Source organism: Pteropus vampyrus, unplaced genomic scaffold, assembly GCF_000151845.1.
Source record: "Pteropus vampyrus isolate Shadow unplaced genomic scaffold, Pvam_2.0 Scaffold88, whole genome shotgun sequence".
In the NCBI taxonomy this organism is placed as follows: domain Eukaryota; kingdom Metazoa; phylum Chordata; class Mammalia; order Chiroptera; family Pteropodidae; genus Pteropus; species Pteropus vampyrus.
Genome location: NW_011888869.1, coordinates 3,628,061 through 3,648,030, shown reverse-complemented (window position 1 = coordinate 3,648,030; position 19,970 = coordinate 3,628,061). Strand labels below are relative to the sequence as shown.

Here is a 19,970-nt window from a genome sequence, read left to right as displayed (position 1 = left end):
TTGGTTTTTTAATCTGTAATATAGGTAGATGAAAGGGTGAGATAATCTACAATACATAATTAATATTGAATGACTCACTCCTAATAACTGGTTGGCATTTACAGTAGTAAAACATGTTGCAGTTTTCATGACTAAAAATGAAATGTATTGTCTTAATGAAGGATCTGAGGTTACTGTTGGCCATTTATATACTTATCAGGAAATGGCTTCATATTTTGGAACAAAAGTTTAGTTTGGAAAAATTATAGTACAGTGTGTTTTTCTAATGATAATTGTTTTATAAGATTCATGATATACCTCCAGGGCAAATGTATATTTTCAGCTAGTGTTTATAAAATTTAGATACAGGAAATAAAAGTGTGCCCTGGTGTGTCAAACTGAACCAACACTTGAAAAGCAGAAGCATGGTTAGAAAAGGTATTTTTTGTTTATCCTTTAAGGCTAATGATGTTTAGCCTTTAATAATATTATAAATCCCAAGATTTAAAATGAGCTAGCGCAACATCATTTTGGAAGATTGTATTTCCAGAAGGCATATCATTTGTTTTCAATTGCCTTTTCTTTCTTTTCAGTGATTTTTATTAACCTAACTCATCATTTCCTTGAAATAATTAAATAACTCATTTCCATACAAATATTTTCTATAACTCATAGGACCAGGATGGCAAGATTTATTTATTTTTTCATAGTTCAGTCTTTACCTTGATCCAATTGTATCCTCTCTTATCCTGCACCTTTCTAGAGTGGTGGTGAGGAATATATAATCGTAATTATCTTTCATATTAGAAATGATTTTCATACACCAAGACAGATGTTAGAATTGCACTACAGAATTGTGGCAGGTATATTGAAAAGAACTCATTTAGCATTTGCCTTTGAGAAATCTATAATAGTTATACTTCCCTTTAGTTGCCCAGGGGTTTTATTCTTGATAACTACGTATTCTTTTTAATGCACAAAAACTCTTAAATTATAATATTCTTTCTTAAGTTTGTGCTTTTATGTCATTGGGAATTTAGCAAATGAAATAGCACCAAGGTGTGTTTAAAAGGGTAAATGCTATTTTTGACAGCATAATATGCCTGTTATTTCTATTTTGTATGATTGGGTTGGAAAATATAATCTCATATCTGAATATGCAATTTTTAAAAAATCTTTAGTTCCATTATGGCAATGTACATAATAAGATAAATAAAAGAGTCTCTTAGAATACATTGCTTTGAACAGGCTGAAAATCACTTTTTATGTAACAACAAATATAATGGACTAAAGCTTTGCAATTTATCGCCTCTAAAAACCTCATAAAACTAATATCTTTGGTTTATCTAGGGATTTTAAATAAATTAGAAAACAGTATATCTTAGATTTATATGAAGACCTATGTAAATAGAATTGTGAAATACAAATTTTTCTGTAGCTCAAGTAATAGATCAATTGCATGGAAAACATTTTTATTGCTGGAAAAACAATTCTATATTTTTGAATATGTCACATTAGATTATGTAGATGAAAGAAATATATTAAATGGAGAAATAGAAAACATTAAATGGTTCATAGTTTAAGATTATGCAATCAAGCAATAGAAGGTAGCAAGTGACAGCATAAGAGAGACTTTTGGGGGGCTTTATGGGTTAATAAGTGAATTCCTTCAGTAAAATATGTTAGATGACCATCATTTTATTTTATTTCATTTGTTAAAAAATCACCATCAACTTTTATACTCACACAGAAGGATTGTTTCATTTTATATGTTCTGATAAAACTGTCAATGATATTTGTATATTTGACATTAGTAATGGTTCAAGAAATATGGCTAAATAAGCTGAACCTTAAAGAACCATGAAATGCAAACATATGTCTCTCAATTAAAACATTGATAAAATATTGCTTACTTTGCAATATCTCTTCCTTGAATTTTGGATGTCTGCAAATCTATAATTCATACGAAACAGTAGAATAGTAAATTATAAGCACCTACTGAATTTTTGGAAGTTGGCAAATTTAGAATTTACATAAAATACAAGGTTAGAATAACAAATAATAATTGCTTATTTTATTAAGCTTATGCAATAACAATTACATTGATAAATTATTTTCCAAATAAAAATAGTATTTTTAAAAAATCTAAAGTATGGAAATTCTTATCTTCTCTTTACTTAAATACCATATTAAAGTATGGAAATTCAACTCAATTTAATTCACCAAATATTTATCATATACCTTTATATCTAATAAATAAATTAGTACAACTGGGGAAAATAATATACACTAATTTATAATCTCATATCTTAAATAAAATAAAATAAATTACAGTTACTAATCCAAGTTTAACATTCCTAAGATGGAGATCCTTTATCTTAGAAAATTTAGTAGGAGAGAGAACATAATTCCAACTTTAGATACTAGCTGTATGACATTTCTTCATTTTTATGATCCTTAGTTACTTTACCTCTTCAATGGGATAAATCATACCACCCTGATGAATCAATGATAATGCAATGGGATAAACATACCAAAGAGTCTAACATACTACAATTGTCCTTAGTAATTGGCAAAAAATGCTCAGTGATTTTTAGAGGCCCCTAAACTAAATTAGAGATCTTTCACTATGTGAGGCTAAAGGATAATTTATCACAGAAGCTAAAACAGGTTTAAAAACAAAGAACAAAAAACAAAAATCACATCCCTAGGTTAAAATAATCTAAAAGTATGGCTAATGGAAATAGAAAGTAAATGTACCAGAAATGATTTCTATATTTGCCTCTATTTTTGTGTCTTTAGGTTTTTTTTATTGTGTGATTGGAAATTACGCTTAGGGGTTCTTTTGGGTCTATTCTGGGAAAGTGTACAGCAGAATTGGGTGGTTCTGGAATTTAATATTCAGATCACCAAAAATATTTGCTCGCTTGGTTATTTCTTTAAAGATCTATCCCAAACCCTGTCTATACCAGACCACTGGATGCAGCTCAGAGTTGATGAGATGCTGTGAAATACGCTGTTTTATTTTATGTAAAACAGTAACAACCGTATATACCTTTTTGGAGTAAGCTTTTTTCCCTATTGAATCTAAACTGTTTTCTGCATAAGACCTTAGCTATTAAAAATACTGTAGCATAAAAGTCTAGCTATTGTCCCTTCCTTCATGCCCTTGGTTCAATTCCATGTTGCCCCTTGATGAGCCAGAAGTGGAGCCATCCCACCAGCACTTGCCCCTAAAGCACCCCTTTAGAAAACATGTGACAAGATGAATCATAAGTATATCAGTTTAGTTTTGTATGGCACTTGGTCCAAGAGAAAAGCCAGATGATTAAAAGACAAAAAAGACAAAATACCTTTCCGCAACTTTAACTTTCTCCTACCTCCAACCTCATCTGACTTTATTTCCCACTCCATAGAGACCATAGCCAAGACTTTCTTCAGGACTCACCTGAGCTCCTCCTTTACTTTTCCAAAGAGGTAGTAGAAGCATCATATTGGTGACTTCCTTTGTCCCCTTATGGTATAGCAAGAATGCCATGTGCTCCAAGAGAGGGAGAGGAAGGAAATATAGTAAAAGGGAGATCTTCCCTATCAAAACCACCATTTACAGATCTTTTGTAGCCGTATGTAGGAAAAAACATCTCAATATGTGAGAAGAGCTTTGAGATTTGAGATTCAGGGCAGAATAAGTTCAACATGAGTTTTTAATGTCGATTCTAATTTAAGTACTCCACATGGCTGGCACTGATTTGTAGCAGTGATTTGTGAGAACGAGCTTCATTACAGTCCTGTTTTTCCTCAGCTTAAAATGGATTGCAAGTCAGGATGGAGGCACCATATTTGGCTAATTTCAGGAATGATCATGTTGCCAGCTTCATGGATTTAAAAATGAGATGCAACTTATGAATTGCCTTATTTTTAAGACATATATTTCTTTGCCGTTACTCTGATCAAATGAAAATGATAGTATGATGCCCAGTTACTTGATGTTTTTGTAGAGTGGCCTCAAATTAATTTTTTAAGTTAAAGCACAGATAATATTTGTATGTCTGCTTTCTAGGTATTATGCGAATCTGTTTAATGAAGTGAAAATTTTACTGTCCCTTTCCGCTTTTTAAATTTCTCGTAAAATTGGCATCTTCTAAACTATAAATGAATTCAAAGACGTGATGAAGGCCAGATTAGGGGGTGCAGATATGAATTAATGTTAAGGTCTTTCATCTGTTGCTTCATTTTTTATTACGCAGACTTTTGGGGCAAAAGATAGAATGTGGTCTGTAAATTAGTATATTTAAGCTGATGGCAAGAAGAAATGTAGCATCTGTACTAATGTTCTTGAGAATAATTTACTTCACTAATACGTAATTTTATGCATTGTGGAAAAGCAGGAAACTCTTGACTACTGAAGGTCTAATTAGAAGACCGGAGACCAGCTTTACTGGAGACAATAAAAACTTGTGTTCTTTGGAGAGTTTGACATTTACAGGGACTATGCATATGCATGTATGAGGAAGACGAGGCTTTGGGGAAAGTAGCCTCCTGGGGCTGTTTTCATAATCTGGAAAACACTAATATGTGAATAAGTCGCCTCGCTCTGTTGGCAAGGTAGACAAGATGACATGCACAGGGCGTAGTGAGCAGACCTGTGCACATTTGCCAGCCAGATGGTATGAGACAGTTTATTAGCATAGTGTTCTTAGATGATGTCTTCATTAGTTTTCTCAGTCAAGATGACTATTAGTCTAGTATTGCTCTAACTGAGTCATGGATAAAATGCGCCCTTACTGGGGAAAAAACAAGGACTAAACATGTACGTGGGTAAAAGTCTAATGACCAAATTTCCTAATAGCTTATGAAGAGAGAGAAGGACTCAAGATCTGGTTTCCGCATTAGTGTGTGTGTGTGTGTGTGTGTGTGTGTGTGTGTGTGTGTATGTGTGTGTGTATGTCCGACTTCCAAACAAATCTAGGAAACCTTGACATGTGAAAGGTATTCTTCCCTTTTGCCACAAAACTAAGAGGAGACTCCCTGCTATTATCCTGTTAAGTGATGAGTAGGTGCTCAAAGAACAGGTTTAAATTCTTGTATTCCTCTGGATATTCCAGGATTCTGAGAAAGTTTTCTTTCTTGGAGGGCTCAGTTTTTATCTTTGAGCAAGGAAAAGCCATATTATTTTTATTTAGGAATTTGTTAGAAAAGTTCTTATTTATTAAAATCTTCCTTTACTAAGTTATTCCAAAAAGTGCTTACATATTAAAACAGTATTGTACATATTAAAACAGTATTGTTTTCCATAACAAATTTAAATAAAATCAATGATCAAAATCTAGCATAATTACATTTGTGTGCTATTTCTAATCAGAAACATATCCGATTTTGATATTTTAATATGTAAATAATATTTTTCAATTTCAAGATATTTATCTAGTGTGGCATTTTTAAATCATGGTATGCAAAATTTACCAATAATAACTAGTTGACTTTTGTCCGGGCATTTTTAGAATTTTTTTTTTTTCTGTCAATTTAACTGCAGTTAGCTAAAGTAAATCACAGGGCAGCCCCAAGTCAAGAGAACAAGTTTACACTAGTGTATGATACTAAGCTATAGCTTATTGTGAGCTACCAGTTTAAGAAACTACACACTGATATTAATACATTGTGTTTGTAACACTATTCATTCTTTCCATAATAAATGTGCAATATTAGTATTATGAAAAAATGTGCTACTTGCAGGTAAATACTTCTCTTAGAATATGTGTGTTGTGAAATTCTATTTTATTTTGATGATGGTCAAATTATGACTACTGAAAAGTAGATAAATAGAAAAGCAGATAAAATTGACCAAAAAGAAAAGACACACTAATTCTTTTACAAAAGGAGTTTAAATAATTAGGGAAGTTTCTAGACTAGAAGAGTCATTGAATTACTGTGTTGGAAATCCATATTGTTTTATAAAATTAGAAGTTATACGAGGCCTTGAATTTATTCTCTATTCTGGTGATATTTTCCTAGGTATCATTTTATAATGAACTCTACCCAAAATAAGAAGACATGTTATCTAAAAAAAAAACCTTGCACATATTTATTAACATTATAAAGAATAAAGTTTCAATAAAAGTACTGGCCGTGGTAATCACTACAGGTGTTGATTGCTTTATGGTAAAGAACCATAACTTTATCATTTCCATTTTCAGTTTTCAGTTTGGCTGAAAATACAAACTTCTATTTTGCAGTAACTTTTCCCCTGTGTTTCTTAAAATAGTGGTCTTCCAGAAACTGTAGAACCATATTTTTGAGATAAAGAATACACAAGGAGGAAATACTTGCAACATGCAACACACAGAGTCGATATCATGCTATAAAATATATTTTACAAAGGAGCAAGAAGCAAATACATAATACAATTGAAACATAGACAAAAATATCAACAATTTACAGATAAAAAAATGAAAAAGGTTTTAAATGAACAAAAAGATGCTCGACCTTAAAAATAACAGAAATGCAAATTAAAGTAATAATGAGATACAATTCCCCATCTATCAAACTAGGAAGAGTTTTCAGAAAACAGACCCGTATACTGGATGGTGAGATTGTAAATGTGATTTCTAAATGTTAATACAGAATTTTATACCCAGAAATATACCAAAAACATATCTAAATAAAGAATGTAATATGTAATCATGTCTAATCTGCTTTTAAGCCAGTCCTTGAATTTTTAACTTCAGCTATAGTATTCATTTCTACACGTTCTATGTAGTTCTTTTTTTAAATGCTAAGTTATTTCTCATAGTTTCCTGTTAACTGATGTTATTTTAAATCTTGTCTTTCATTTCTTCGAATATAGTAAGCATAGTTGTTTTTTAATTTAGTTTCTTTGAATTTTAATCTCGAATGTATTTTCAAGTCTTTTTCTGCTTTTTGTTTTCTCTAGTGGTTGTTTATTATTCTTTATTTCTCATGTACTTGACTTTTTTTTTTTCTTATGGGCTGCTGTATATTTATTTTTTAAAAGAAAATTATTTGTTGGAATTTTATGAGTCCTAAGATGAAAGTTGTCTTTCTTCAAAGCAATATTTGATCTTCCTCTGCTGAGCACCCGGGTCACTACTATGGCCTTTTAGAACCACTCCACCTTGAGGGCTCACCCTGGCATTTAGTGCTGTCTTTCACTTCTTGTCAATCTATCAAAACAAAAGCATATACAGCATGTTGATTATAGTTAACAATACCATACTGTATATTTAAAAGTAGGTAAGAGAGATTTTACAAGTTCTCACCATATATATGCACACACACACACAAATGTAGTTATGTGAGGTGGTGGATGTTTTAACTAACCTTGTCGTGGTAATCATTTTGCAATAGATATATATTTTAAAAGGCATAAATTCAGTCAATTTGGCAAATGTTCTCAGAAGAAAATGAAGTTCCGGATTCCAATTAGTCATCTGGGTTCCAACTATTAGACTTTGTCTCAGCTGTCAGTTATCTAGTACTGTGATAATGCTATGTAACAATCACAGTACTTTGTGATATACAAAAGTAAGCATATATTGCTTATGTATGTGCAGTCAGCTAGGCAGCTCTTGGTGGTGGGGCTTGTTAGCTGTGCAGGGTCCAGCTGGCAGTCAGCAGAAAATGGCAGCTGGTATAACTGGCGTGATTTGATGCTGCTTCTCATGGTTCTCATTTTTACCCTGGGACTAAATAAGGCTAATCTAGGTATGTCTCTCTCATGGCTGTACAGAGGATACGAGTGAGAAAACCCAAACACACAAGCACCTTTCAGTTTCTTGTTTGCAACATGCTTGCCAACGTCTCATTGGTCCAGAGCAAGCCATATGGTGAAACCAGAGGTAGAGTGGGAGGTCACTACATGACAAAGGGTGTGGACACACTTTAGGTAGAAAAAGGGAGGTGTTCTTTTTCAATTTAACCCAGCTCCGCAGTGTCTCACTATCTTGCCAGTTCTGTAATACTACTAGGAAGTTTATTGTTTTTATATTTACCTAATATTTTTGCTCTTTTTTTTTTTTTTTTTGTATAGATGGTTTAAATACAATAGCCCAATAGAACAGAGGCTGTTTTCATTAACTTTTTTTTTTTAATTTCTAAAATTACCCATGTGTTTTAACATTTTGAGGCAGATGTCATCAAATATAAAATACATATAATGTCAACATTACAAGTGGGTGGGTTGATTGACTAAACATTAAAGTAAAACAGGGTGGCATTTGTTTTGCTCTTATAATTAGCCAAAAGATTAATTTTTTATAATAATTAAATATATAGATTTATAAAATTAAGAAAATACCAGCCATACTTCACTAAAAGTTCTGGAAGAAACCACTGTGCATAGATTTAAAAATAATAATAATAATAAGACAGTGCCAGTTATATGTAACCTGTTTTCACTTCATTTCAGAATATACTGAAAAATTTTAATGTCTATAAATAACCTCTACTGAATACTTTTTAATGACTACTTGTTATTTTATTCTGTTATTTACCACAATTTTTTCAGCCAAACGTCTATTTTTAGATCAATTGATTCTTCTGTTTTCATTATTATAAACAATGCAGCAAGGAATATTATGTTCTTTGTATTACTTTTTCAGGGAGAAATTACCTGAATTAGATTGAATTAAAATTTATACCTATTTTCTAGGATATGGTACCTATTTTTATATTTACTTCTAGAAATGTTTTTTACCTGTTGCACACTCTAGAAATGAGCAAAACCACTCCAGTGAGAACAAACAGAGGACATTTATTCAGAGCAAGAGAGTCATTCCCTATCATTTACACTTGGCAGAGACTCAGAGGCAGTCAGACGAGTGGGAAAGCTTTATAGTGAAAGAAAGGGAAATTTTCAGGTCTGCTCTGATTGGAGTTCATTGGCATGGGGAAGTTGGAGGCAGGCTAACTAGAAGCAGTGCATCTGTGATTGTTTTGGGAGCATATTTAGCATCTCTGGTTAGTCCTGAGTTGAAAGCAAAAAGGAAAAGAACAAAACAAAACAACAACTTGTGAGTTGTTGATCGATTCCTGAATATCTTGGGCCCAGTTGCTGCAGAGGTTTGGCTTTTGGCCTGGCTGTTGCAGAAGCTGTGTTTTGGGTCCCCCAACTGCTGTTGATTAGAGGTCTCTTTGCCATATGTGGTCTGACTGTGGTTCATTTGTGTGTTCATTCTTGCGATACTGAAAGAATTAAGAGCTAAATACTTAATTTGCGGGGTGGTTTTATTTATTTCAAAAAATCATTTTAAAATTAAATATTTTTGGAAAGTTCTTATCAAATAATTGATCCATAGCAAGGTTTCAGCAAATGCCAGCTATTTATTTACCTAAGTTTATATTTCTAATGTAGTGTATTCAGCATATTACTCCTTATCAAAATTCACTGACCTTTAATTTCCTACAGGGTTGTCTTAGTCAATTCAGCCTTCTATAACAGAATACCTCAGACTGGGTGGCTTATAAACAATAAAAATTTATGTCTCAGAGTTCTGGAGACTGGGAAGTCCAAGATCAAGATCTCAGCCGATTTGGTGTCTGGTGAGAGCCCACCTCCTGGTTCATAGACAGTCGTTTTCTCACTCTATCCTCGGATGTTGAAAGAAGCTAGGGAGTCCCTGGGGTCTCTTTTATAAGGATGCCAATCTCATTTGTGAGGGCTCATGACTTAATCATCTCCCAAGGGCTCCATCTCATAATACCATCACATTGGGGATAGGATTTTAACATATGAATTTTAGGGATACATAATATTCACTATAGCAGGTATGATGTGAAAATCTTTAGCTAATATTCAGAGACTTTCATATTCTGTCCCTAAAGTGTAGTTCCCAGACTCATCTGTGTATTCATAAACTCATAAATCATAGCTTACTTATAATGTCTGCATAAATCACTGTACTTTACATAAACTTTACTCCTGACTCTGTTTACATTATTTTTTTCTCTCCCTTTTGTTCTATGTGAATTTTATGGTTCTTCAGAATTCACTTTTATTTTTTATATTAAGATCAAGTTACCATTAGACTCTTTCATATAAATTTTAATTGTACTTGATATCACTACTACTAATTTGATACATACTATTTTTTTCCTGTCTATCTTATTTGACCAGTGCGACTATATTCATAGGTAAGGCACTAATAAAGTTATTTTACTAAAGAAAATCACTTAATTTGGGGGTTTTAGTGCTCCCACTTTTACAACATAATGTTTCAAGTTTCCTTTTAGAGAGATGAGAATAATGAAAACATTTAAAGTTATCTGTTCTTAGAGACTACGTTATATAGTGCATAATATTGCTGGTAGAAAAAGCAAACATTGGGAAAATATAAAGCTGTCATATTTGGTGTAGGAAAAAAATTGAGCTATTATCAGCAGTTTCTGTGTTACTCTCATTGCATATCTCCTACAATGCATCAAATAGAGAAGAAGTCATGGCTTTTGCCTGTCAGAAATGACTTTCTTTTCTAGATTTTAACTAGCTCAAAGTCCAGAGCAAAAATGCTTTTATTACCCCTCTCTCTAGTTTCAGTATCTTTTGAAAAAAATGTACAGATGCATTGTTATGTTGTTGGCATTGGAACTATGTGATAGGAATTCCACTTTCTTGCCACTTAAAATTCATAAAAGATACAATGATACATTTCTCCTGCAGTATGGAGTTGGGTTGGGGGGAAGAAGAAAGTGTAAAGTTGTATTTCATATAGTGTATACTTACAGTAGCAACTAGAAATGCACAGCAGGGTGAGAAATTTTAAAAGCAAAGTTTACCACTAGGAAGCTATGTGTTGTCAGTAACAACTCGAGGAGATGTTTTATAGAAAGCAATAAGAGCAGCAGAGCATCTCAAAGGAACAAAACAAAACTTTAAATATTCATTATAACAAGTTGGATTAATTTGGAGAAATGGCATTGTCTGTGTCTGCTTTATTAATATTAATTTTTGAAAGCATGTTAAATAAAATACAACCTTTTGTTAAATGCAAGTGCAATTAATAAAGATAATTTTATTCCTTGATGGACAAAAATACTTTGTACTTTTTAATATTTTATATTTTCCAAATATTTAAAAGTTATGTTTGTAATCACTGTTAATTTTTATTTTGAAATGCATTATTGAGAAGTTATAAATTTTTTACTTATGGCTTTTATTTGTGAAACTATGTAGTTCACACCAAAAAACCCTCAAATGCTAGAGAAAAAGGATTTTTTTCCTGTTTCTATTAAATTTGAAAAATACTATTAAATAATTTCTAGGATACTTATTGATAGTGATTACTTTTTTAAACTAATATTTCTACATATAAAAGAACTACAGTGATTCATTCTGAAAGGGAGATAAAATACTGCTTATATATTATGACTTTTTCAAATTTGAAAAATTATTTTAAATTTATAATTCAGAGATCAACGTCAAAGCAGATCCTTACATAATTGAGTATTTTAATAGAATGGATTAGGGCATTTAGTTTGGCATAAATAGGATGTTGTAACTCTGCCAAGAATGCAGGTATTTAATTGCTTATTAATACACAGGAACAGAATTCATGCTGTACACCTTCAAAATCTTTCCAAATTAATAATTTTATGCTACAGAATTAGAATAAACATACAATTTGTCATTTAAACCAGGATACTTTGGAGAAAGAAAGGGACAGTAACTGGATGTGATGGTGGGCCAACTGGAATAAATGTGGACCATCTTTGGCAAATCAGTATGCATGGTCACCCCACAAAGCATACACATTGAACCCTTTCCTGCATCCCCAACTAGTTAGTTTTTGGAATGAACCCCCTGTTGGTTTTATATACTAATTTACATTCTAATAAAATTTTAGATAAGATCTTAAAATTTGAGAATACCATTTCAAACCTCTGGTGGGGAAAATGCCCTATGCCTTACATAGGATACATTAATACTGGATTTGTTGAAGGCCTCTATATATCACTTATGTATCATATATAACATTAAATGTCATGACACGAAATTCTTTTAAAATAGCTGTTCTACATGTTTTGAAGCAATGTTTGCTACAACTCAGTTTTTCTGGCTATATTGTTACAGAGAATGCCAGAGTGCAGTTTGAAATTTTAAGAATAATATCTGGATTATAAGAGTTCAAAATAAAGAGTAGAACAATTTAAGCACCATGAAAAAAGCTCTAATTTTGTTGAAATTGAGAGGAAAAAGGAGCTAGGCTCACTATATGAGGCTAGATAATACAATGGTCACAGAAGACAAAATCGATCTTCTTGAGTACAAATTTAGTGACTTTTTTTCCTTCATTGAAAATATTCAATCGAAATATTCCAAAATGAATTTAAGTTTTAGAAAAAAAAAAATTCTTACTAAGGCACTAAAAGAAGTTTCAAAAATGAATCAGTTATTCATAGTTGGGAAAATATAATGAATCAAAGAATTAATAAAAGACTATGATGATTAAAGTGAGGAAAGTTGGAATTCTGATGCATATTCCCCACATGACAATTCATGAGAGAAATTATTTAAAGAAATAGTTTGTGAGCAAATAGAAATAACAACATTGTGACTGGGAGCCAACAAAATTCTGATGTAAATGACTTATGATTAATTAGCCCCTTTTTGTCTTTTGTTCGTGATATGCAACTTACTGGACTGATGCAGATTTAGAAAGACTGCAGTAGTCTTGTATGATGACCTTGCAAACCAAATGGATGAAAGAGAATGTAATGATGATAGATTAGTTGGTTGAATTTAAGTGATTGAACAATTGTCAAAGATTATTGTTAATAAATTGATGTAACTTTAGCAGCTTATAACTTGTCTCTTCAATGTTTTTCTTAGTGATAGTTTAAAGAGGAGATTGTTTACACATGTATCCAATAGAAATATGATGTATGAAAGAAAAGGGTAAAATACGTGGATTAGGAGAAATGTACAGAGGAACATCTCTAGTGGTGCTTATAAAAATCCATTTCATCCTTGGAAAATCACAACTTAGAAAGTTTTTATTTATGTTCAATCAACATTTATTTTCTCACTTTTCCTTATTTTTCTTGGTTCTCTTTTTTGAAGGCTATAAGGAATGTTGAGCCTTTTTTCTAAATGAAAGCTATTGAATTATTTGAAGGCACTCATGATCGTTCCCACTTTGCCTTGGTAAAATCCTCAATTTTTCAGTTACTTATTAAATGACATGATTCTAAATTTTTATGTAATATTTCTTATTACACATTGGCCATAAAATATTTTTGTACACTTTATCACAACTCATTCCAGGACTACAAATAAAATAAGAACTATTATATGATAAAGTTAGAATGTTGTATGATTATAATCTCCTTCATCTGAGGTTCTGTTTTCTGTTACCATAGCTTGAACACATACCAGAAAGTTGTTCTCCAATGACATTATTTTCAATTCAGTTGTCCAATGCATTTTTAAATATATACTTATTCTAAACCACAGTTTATCTAATTTATAATATGAATGTGCAAGTCCTAAGCTAAATTCTTATAACTCTACATTATACTTAGCAGTCTAATATCAAAATATGAATATTATATCATTTGTACAAAAACTATAGTATAGGCAGAATGTGACCCAGAAACAAAGCTAAAATCATTTGGTTTTGCAAATTGACTTATATGCTACATTATCTAATTTACTTTAAGTAAAATTTTTATTCTATACATGATAAAACTGAGACACAAGGAGGATCAAAAAGCTTGACAATGTTTACATTAATACTAAGAATCAAATAAATGGTTATTTTTGTCTACTTCCAATTTATGAACTTGTTGCAAAAATATTTTGTTTACTCAGAGTATGTTGTCCATCTTTATGAAAAATATTAAGGTCAAATTTTATTGTCAAGATTTTATTACTTTGAAGCAAATATACAATTATTCATCAGATAATGCAAATTTGTGAGTTTCATACACTGTGACATTCAAAATAGATTCCTTTGAAAGGAATTAGTGAAAATGTACCCACTGACACGAATATGGACATCTGTATTTATTTACACCAGGTTAATCTTGATTAGAAAATATTAAAATAATAAAGCAAAGCTTATGTGTTGTTTAATTTTATTTTCATTGCTAAGCTTGATGGTACACAAAAAAACTGCAGTGCCGCCTACATGGCCAGGTTTTTTTGCCAATAAATTCATACAATGCCAAGAAAGCTGAAGAACCATCTTTTATTTATCCTTCCTGAAAATGTATCAATTATGTAGCATGTTTTAATGAGAAGCATCAATTTAAAAAGGCTACAACTTAATCAAAACTTGAATTGGTCTCAACACAAAAGCCTGGTCTTGAAGCATCCTGCAGAATTGCTTATCACATTGCTAGGAGAAAGAATGCATACATATCAGAAAGCTTTGGTGAAGCCATATGCCCTGGAAATGTCAGCTTGATTTATGAGGAAGCAAACTATATCAATGCCTCTATAACAAGACATCATTTTCTTCAGAGTCGCTGATATTCTTTTACCATTTTAAAGCAGATTATGGAGGAATTGGCAGCTGTTATTTCCCTTCAACATATAACCAGATTCAACAGTTGCTGTTGTACTTTCAGTACAATCAGCTCTATGTGCAAGCATCAAATATCAACGAAGAATTCTATGAGCCCTTTTGCAAACTCAGTATCTTCAGATGGCGAACAATTTCTATGCCAAGCCAGACTTCAACTGGAAAAGAAAATCTTGTTACTCTGCATAGATGGAGCACCTGCAGTTTTTGGCAACACATGTGAATTTGCAATTTTAGGGAACAAAGAAGTTCACTAGGCATCATTGTGACTCATTGGTTTCTATATTTGTGAATACTTGCATCAAAAACTTTGCCAGCCATCCAAACAAATTCTTTTTCCTTGCCCTGACAGTTGTCAGTTTCATCAGAGATGGGAGTTTGAATAATCAGATTTACAAGAGGTATATTTTTAAATTATGAAATGAAATATACAGTGTGAAGTTCTTATTTACTACATCAATGAACACTGGCTTTTAGTGGATTTGTTGCAAAGAGATTGATTCGATTTTAGACATTTAAGAGAAATTAATTGCCCTTTTTTTTATTGTTGGCTAAGGTTAAGTTTGTGTACACATAAGTGAAAAAACATAGAAGTTTATAGTCCCTTTTACATGAAGGGAGTCCACACGTAGACAGTCCAGACAGGTGTGGCATTTCCATTGAGAATCTAGGCTTTTGTCTTTCTGCTTTACCACCTTAGTCCATTATTTCTATCCTCACAGCTACCTCATAAGTCAAGATGGATGCGTCATGTCTGAGTTCAGCTTCTAAGAAAGATGAAAGACAAATGGGTAAAAAAAGTTTTCTTCAGCTATTTTTAGGTAACTTTCTTAGAAGTCTCACACAACATACATGTTTATATGTCATGGTCCAAAACTTAGTCATATGACTATATATCCAAGGTATTAAGAAGACTGGAAAATCTAATCTGACTTATATGACATAATGTATCTAGAAAAATAGATATCTGTTACTAAGGACGAGAAGAGGAACTGGAAGTTGGATTAAACAATTTAGTAGAATACATTTCTTCTTAGCTTGACTTAATGTATGTATATTTTAGTGGAATGAATGAGGTAATAGTTTTCATTTGAGACACTGCAGTCTTTGTTATAAGTATTACAAAGAAAAAGGTATGCATAGAGAACTTGTGGGCCCCACTGTAATATGAATATGTAGGGCCTCTTGTTCAAAAGGCAGGAAAAAAGCTTTGTGTTTTCTTCTGCAGTCATTCTCTTGAAATGTCTAAATTATTCTAAAAGTTCTCGATTATTTAGAAGGGATCAAGCTAATTTTCTATAAATTCTGTATTATCTATAAAGACTTCTGTAGTCCTGATGCATTATCTTCTTTGTTTTCCCCTGTACATTGCAGAATAGCCTGGCAATTAAGTTTCTTGACTATGAAATCAGATAGACTCGAGATAATGCTGGCTCTACTACTTACTTACTAGTTTTACATTCTTGGAGAAGTTATCTACCTTCTATAAGTCACGGGTACATTGCACCTCTTCTAGTAAGGAAGAATATTATAACCTAGCTCATCAAATTTTGAAGCTCAGTAAAGGTATCCTGTGCATTGTTAACATGTGAAATGTTACCTGTTAGTATACGAATACAAATTTTAGGACATATAGAACAGCATGAATAAGAGCGTCATTTATTTTTAACCAGGAAAAGTACTGTTCACCTTCTGGTTTATCTGCTACATGAACTTGTAAAACACACACACACACACACACACACACAAACACACATGGACCATATCTTATATACTGTATTATAAACTGCCTTTCCTTCTTAAGATATGTCAGGTACATTTCTCAGGTTGACTAAATATTGTGTAGAAGACATGCTTATCAGTACACACTATTACATGATATAGATGTACTATAATGTAACTAACAGACATTTAATCTGTTTCCACACATAAATTTGTATACATTGTAATATATATACCTCTGAGATGAACATCATTGTATATAAGGCAAAATCTGAGGAGTGGAATTGGAAGCTTAATGGGAGAGAGCATATTAAAATCTTTTGAAACATTGTGCCAAATTGATCTCCAGTGTTGAACAGAAGAATGATATAATCTCTCATTTTAAAAAACTTACTCCAGTTGCTGTGTAGAAATAGGAGGGCAAGGGAGGAAGTAGGGATGTGAGTTAGAATAGCACTTATCAATCTTTAATGTGCCTGTGATCACATGTGACCCTGCATGTTCAACAATCTCCCAGGTGATGCTGATGCTGCCTGCTGGTCTGCGGATTGTGATTTGAGTGGCAAGAAGTTAAAGGACAGTTTCAGTAATTGAGATGAGAGACTGTGGTGGCTTAGATCAGACATAGCAAAGGTGGTGTGGGTGTTCAAATGGATTTCGAAGGTAAGGCTCACAATACTAAGAGAAGACTGAATGCTATCTCTTAAGTCTTTGATCTGAGCTGCTGGAGGAATGGAAGTGCTGTTAATGGAGATCGGGAACAAGGTGGGAGGAAGAGTTGGAAGGGGTAAAAGGTAGAGTTTTAATTTTTCTCGTATCAAATTTGAGTTGCCCAGTATGCATCTAGGTTGAAATTTTAAGTAGAATCTGAAAATGTAAGTGCAGAATTCAGGGAAGAGGTTCAAGGTATATACATTTGGGACTTTATCATGCTACAAATATGTGCCTATCTTAAAAGATGTATGTAAACAGTGGCAATAAAAATGTTGTAATTGGGCTTCTCAAATTTGTGTGTGTGTGTGTGTGTGTGTGTGTGTGTGTACACATATGCATGTGTGCAGTATCATGACAAGAGTTAGATGGTAAAATTTCCTGAGAGCTAAGCTGTTATGTTTAACTTCATCAGTATATTAAAAAAGAGAGAGAGAGATAATTTTTAATGATATTTTTTGTCCATTTTATTTAGAAAAAGGGATGACTACATGTAGCCTAGGATATTTTTTCAGGATATCCTAAACAAATACATGTGGCATACCATAGAGGTTAAGACATTGTATTTTGTGTCCAACATCATGGGTTTAGTAACCACTCTAATCTTTAATGGCTAACTGCAGTAAAGTTAATTAACTTCTTTGATCCCCAGTATCAAAATTTGTGAAAAATGGATTAAAATATGTATTTTCCAAGACTGTTGGAAGGAATAAACCAGAAAGTGTTTTTAAACTAATAACTAATACTTAGTACATTAGGTTTTTGCCATCTATTAATTAATGTTGAATAAATATTGACTTTTAATAATTAACATATTTATTTATTATATGAGAAATTTTTGCGTAAGCTAATTACATAGAGTTGATTATTTTATGCTCCCCCCACAGGTAGGAATAGATTAGATAAGAAGTAAAGGTGCGTAACATATTTTATGAAGACAGCTAGAAGATGACAAGTTTCACATGTTTAAGGAAAAAAAGATGAAAAAAATCTACCCTGACAATGAATTTTAGAAAGAAATTTTCAATAGCTTTTTTGGTATTGACTGGAAAATTGAAGTGGGAAAACAATTGATACAAAAATTTCAATGAAATGAAAGTTTTTATAAGGATTTGTAAAAGAACAAACTAATCAAAAACAGACTCACAAATATGGTGGATAATTTGGTGACGGAGAGAGGGGAGGGAGGTTGGGGGCTGGGAGAATGGGGTGAAGGGTTAAAGAAGGACAAATTAGTAGTTGATAGATGGTCATGGAGATGGGGAACATGGCATAGGGAATGCAGTTAGCTTTAGTATAATGGCTAGGTGGAGGATCAGGAGAGGGAGAGAGCATTTGGGGAGATTGTTTTATGAACTCTATAGATGTCTAACCAAAGTACTGTATACTTGAAGCTAATTAAGATAAATAAATTTTTAAAAATAAAAATAAAAATGAAGGATTTTGCAGCATAATAAGGTCAAGATTCTAAGCTAAATAAATCGAGATCTGCAAATTTTAAAAAGTCAAAAGAGAAACTTTAAGGAAAACATTTTCAGTGTTATGATTGGGTAGGAATGAGATAAGAAAAATGGAAATAGAAAAGGAAATGGAACTTTGGTCCATAAGTGCAATGATAATATGTATATCAAGAGAAAACTGGAGTCATAATGACTTCTTTAAAGTACAAATTATTTGTGTACTGTGTCGTTTTCTGAAAGAATATTAAAACGTCAACACGTACTAAAGACAGTCTGTCCAGGGCATAATAAATGAAGATATGCAACAAAAAAGATGGTTATTTGAACTTCAGCTTACTTTTAGGTCTTGCATTTTTGTAGAAGTGCTCGAAAAAGTAGCTGGAAAGTAATATAAAAATTATGTTATAGATGGTTTGATTAAGATTTTGTTATTGAATTTAAATTCTTCCAAGTTATCAGCCATCACTTATTTGGACTCATCTTGTTAGTTTTAACTTTTTTTCTGAGTTGAATACACTATTTTATATATTAGATTCTTGAATATGCAATGATGTGCTTCATGGGTTAATTTTGGATGATTAACAATATTCAACATCGAAAGTTACAAAATTATGTGCTGAATTCGAAGGGAGTGTCTAGTAGATTTAAAATGTAGAAATAAAAGTATAGATTTGTTTAAGCTGATTTGTTTTCATTTCTATTTATAAAATCGGAAGTGAGTAATATGCATTTTAGATGACTAGGGAATATAACATCTGACAGGATTAGAGACCATTTTTCTTACAATTTTATTTTTATTGACATTATGTTTTATTTTATATCTATTGAGATTTTGTTTTATGTCAGCTTTTGCTTTTTGCTTTTTTCAGTAGAAAGAGCCAAAATATATTAGCCATATAACCTTCTGAGAGATTTTGGATATGCCAGGCACTGCCTAGGGAAAGAAGATGGTTACTAGAAGGGTGAAATAATATCATTCCTCCTTGGGAACTACAAATCTAAGTTGGGAAATGAGGTAAATAAAAGAGAGGATACAATTACACATACAAGGCACTGTTTGCCCACAAATGTATAATATGAATATTGGAGTTTATCAAAAAATTTAAAAAATCTAGAAATTTCTTTAGGGTGAAATCATTTTACTTGGGACTAAGCCTTAAAGGATGGATGAATATGATCTTAGTCAGCAGAAATGACCCACAAAGGTCCTTCTGGAAGAGTTAAGAATAAAATAATAGTGGCAAAATAATATATGTATATTCAGAGAATAAAAAAAAACTGGTCAACAGATTAGAAAATCTGCATGGGGCAGTGGTAAAACCTGCCCAATTAAGTTGAATTTATTCACCGTATTTGTTTTCTATTGCTGCCATACAAATTGCTACACATTTCGTGGATTAAAACAATACTCTTTTATCTCATAGATTAGTAGGTTAGATAGAAGTCCATGTGGCTTCACCTGAGTTTTCTGCTTCAGATCCCACAAGTCTCAGACCAAGGTATTGGCCAGCATGGGCTCAAGTCTGCGGATTCTGGAGGAAGGTCTACTTTCAGGCTC

At 32.2% G+C, this 19,970-nt stretch overlaps 1 protein-coding gene across 21 annotated transcripts in view; it reads left to right on the top strand.

Annotated features, from left to right (window-relative positions):
- The window catches only part of MARCH1 (membrane associated ring-CH-type finger 1), a 612,422-nt gene that overhangs the window by 201,431 nt on the left and 391,021 nt on the right, over positions 1 to 19,970 (top strand). For 13 of the 21 annotated variants that reach the window (XM_023532694.1, XM_023532697.1, XM_023532687.1 and 10 more), the window contains one exon: positions 16,759 to 16,904. The exons of the other annotated variants lie outside the window; for them this stretch is intronic. In XM_023532694.1, the coding sequence (XP_023388462.1) occupies positions 16,892 to 16,904 (13 nt within the window). In that variant the 5' untranslated portion in view covers positions 16,759 to 16,891. The remainder of the gene's footprint in view (positions 1 to 16,758; positions 16,905 to 19,970) is intronic. 21 annotated transcript variants of the gene reach the window in all.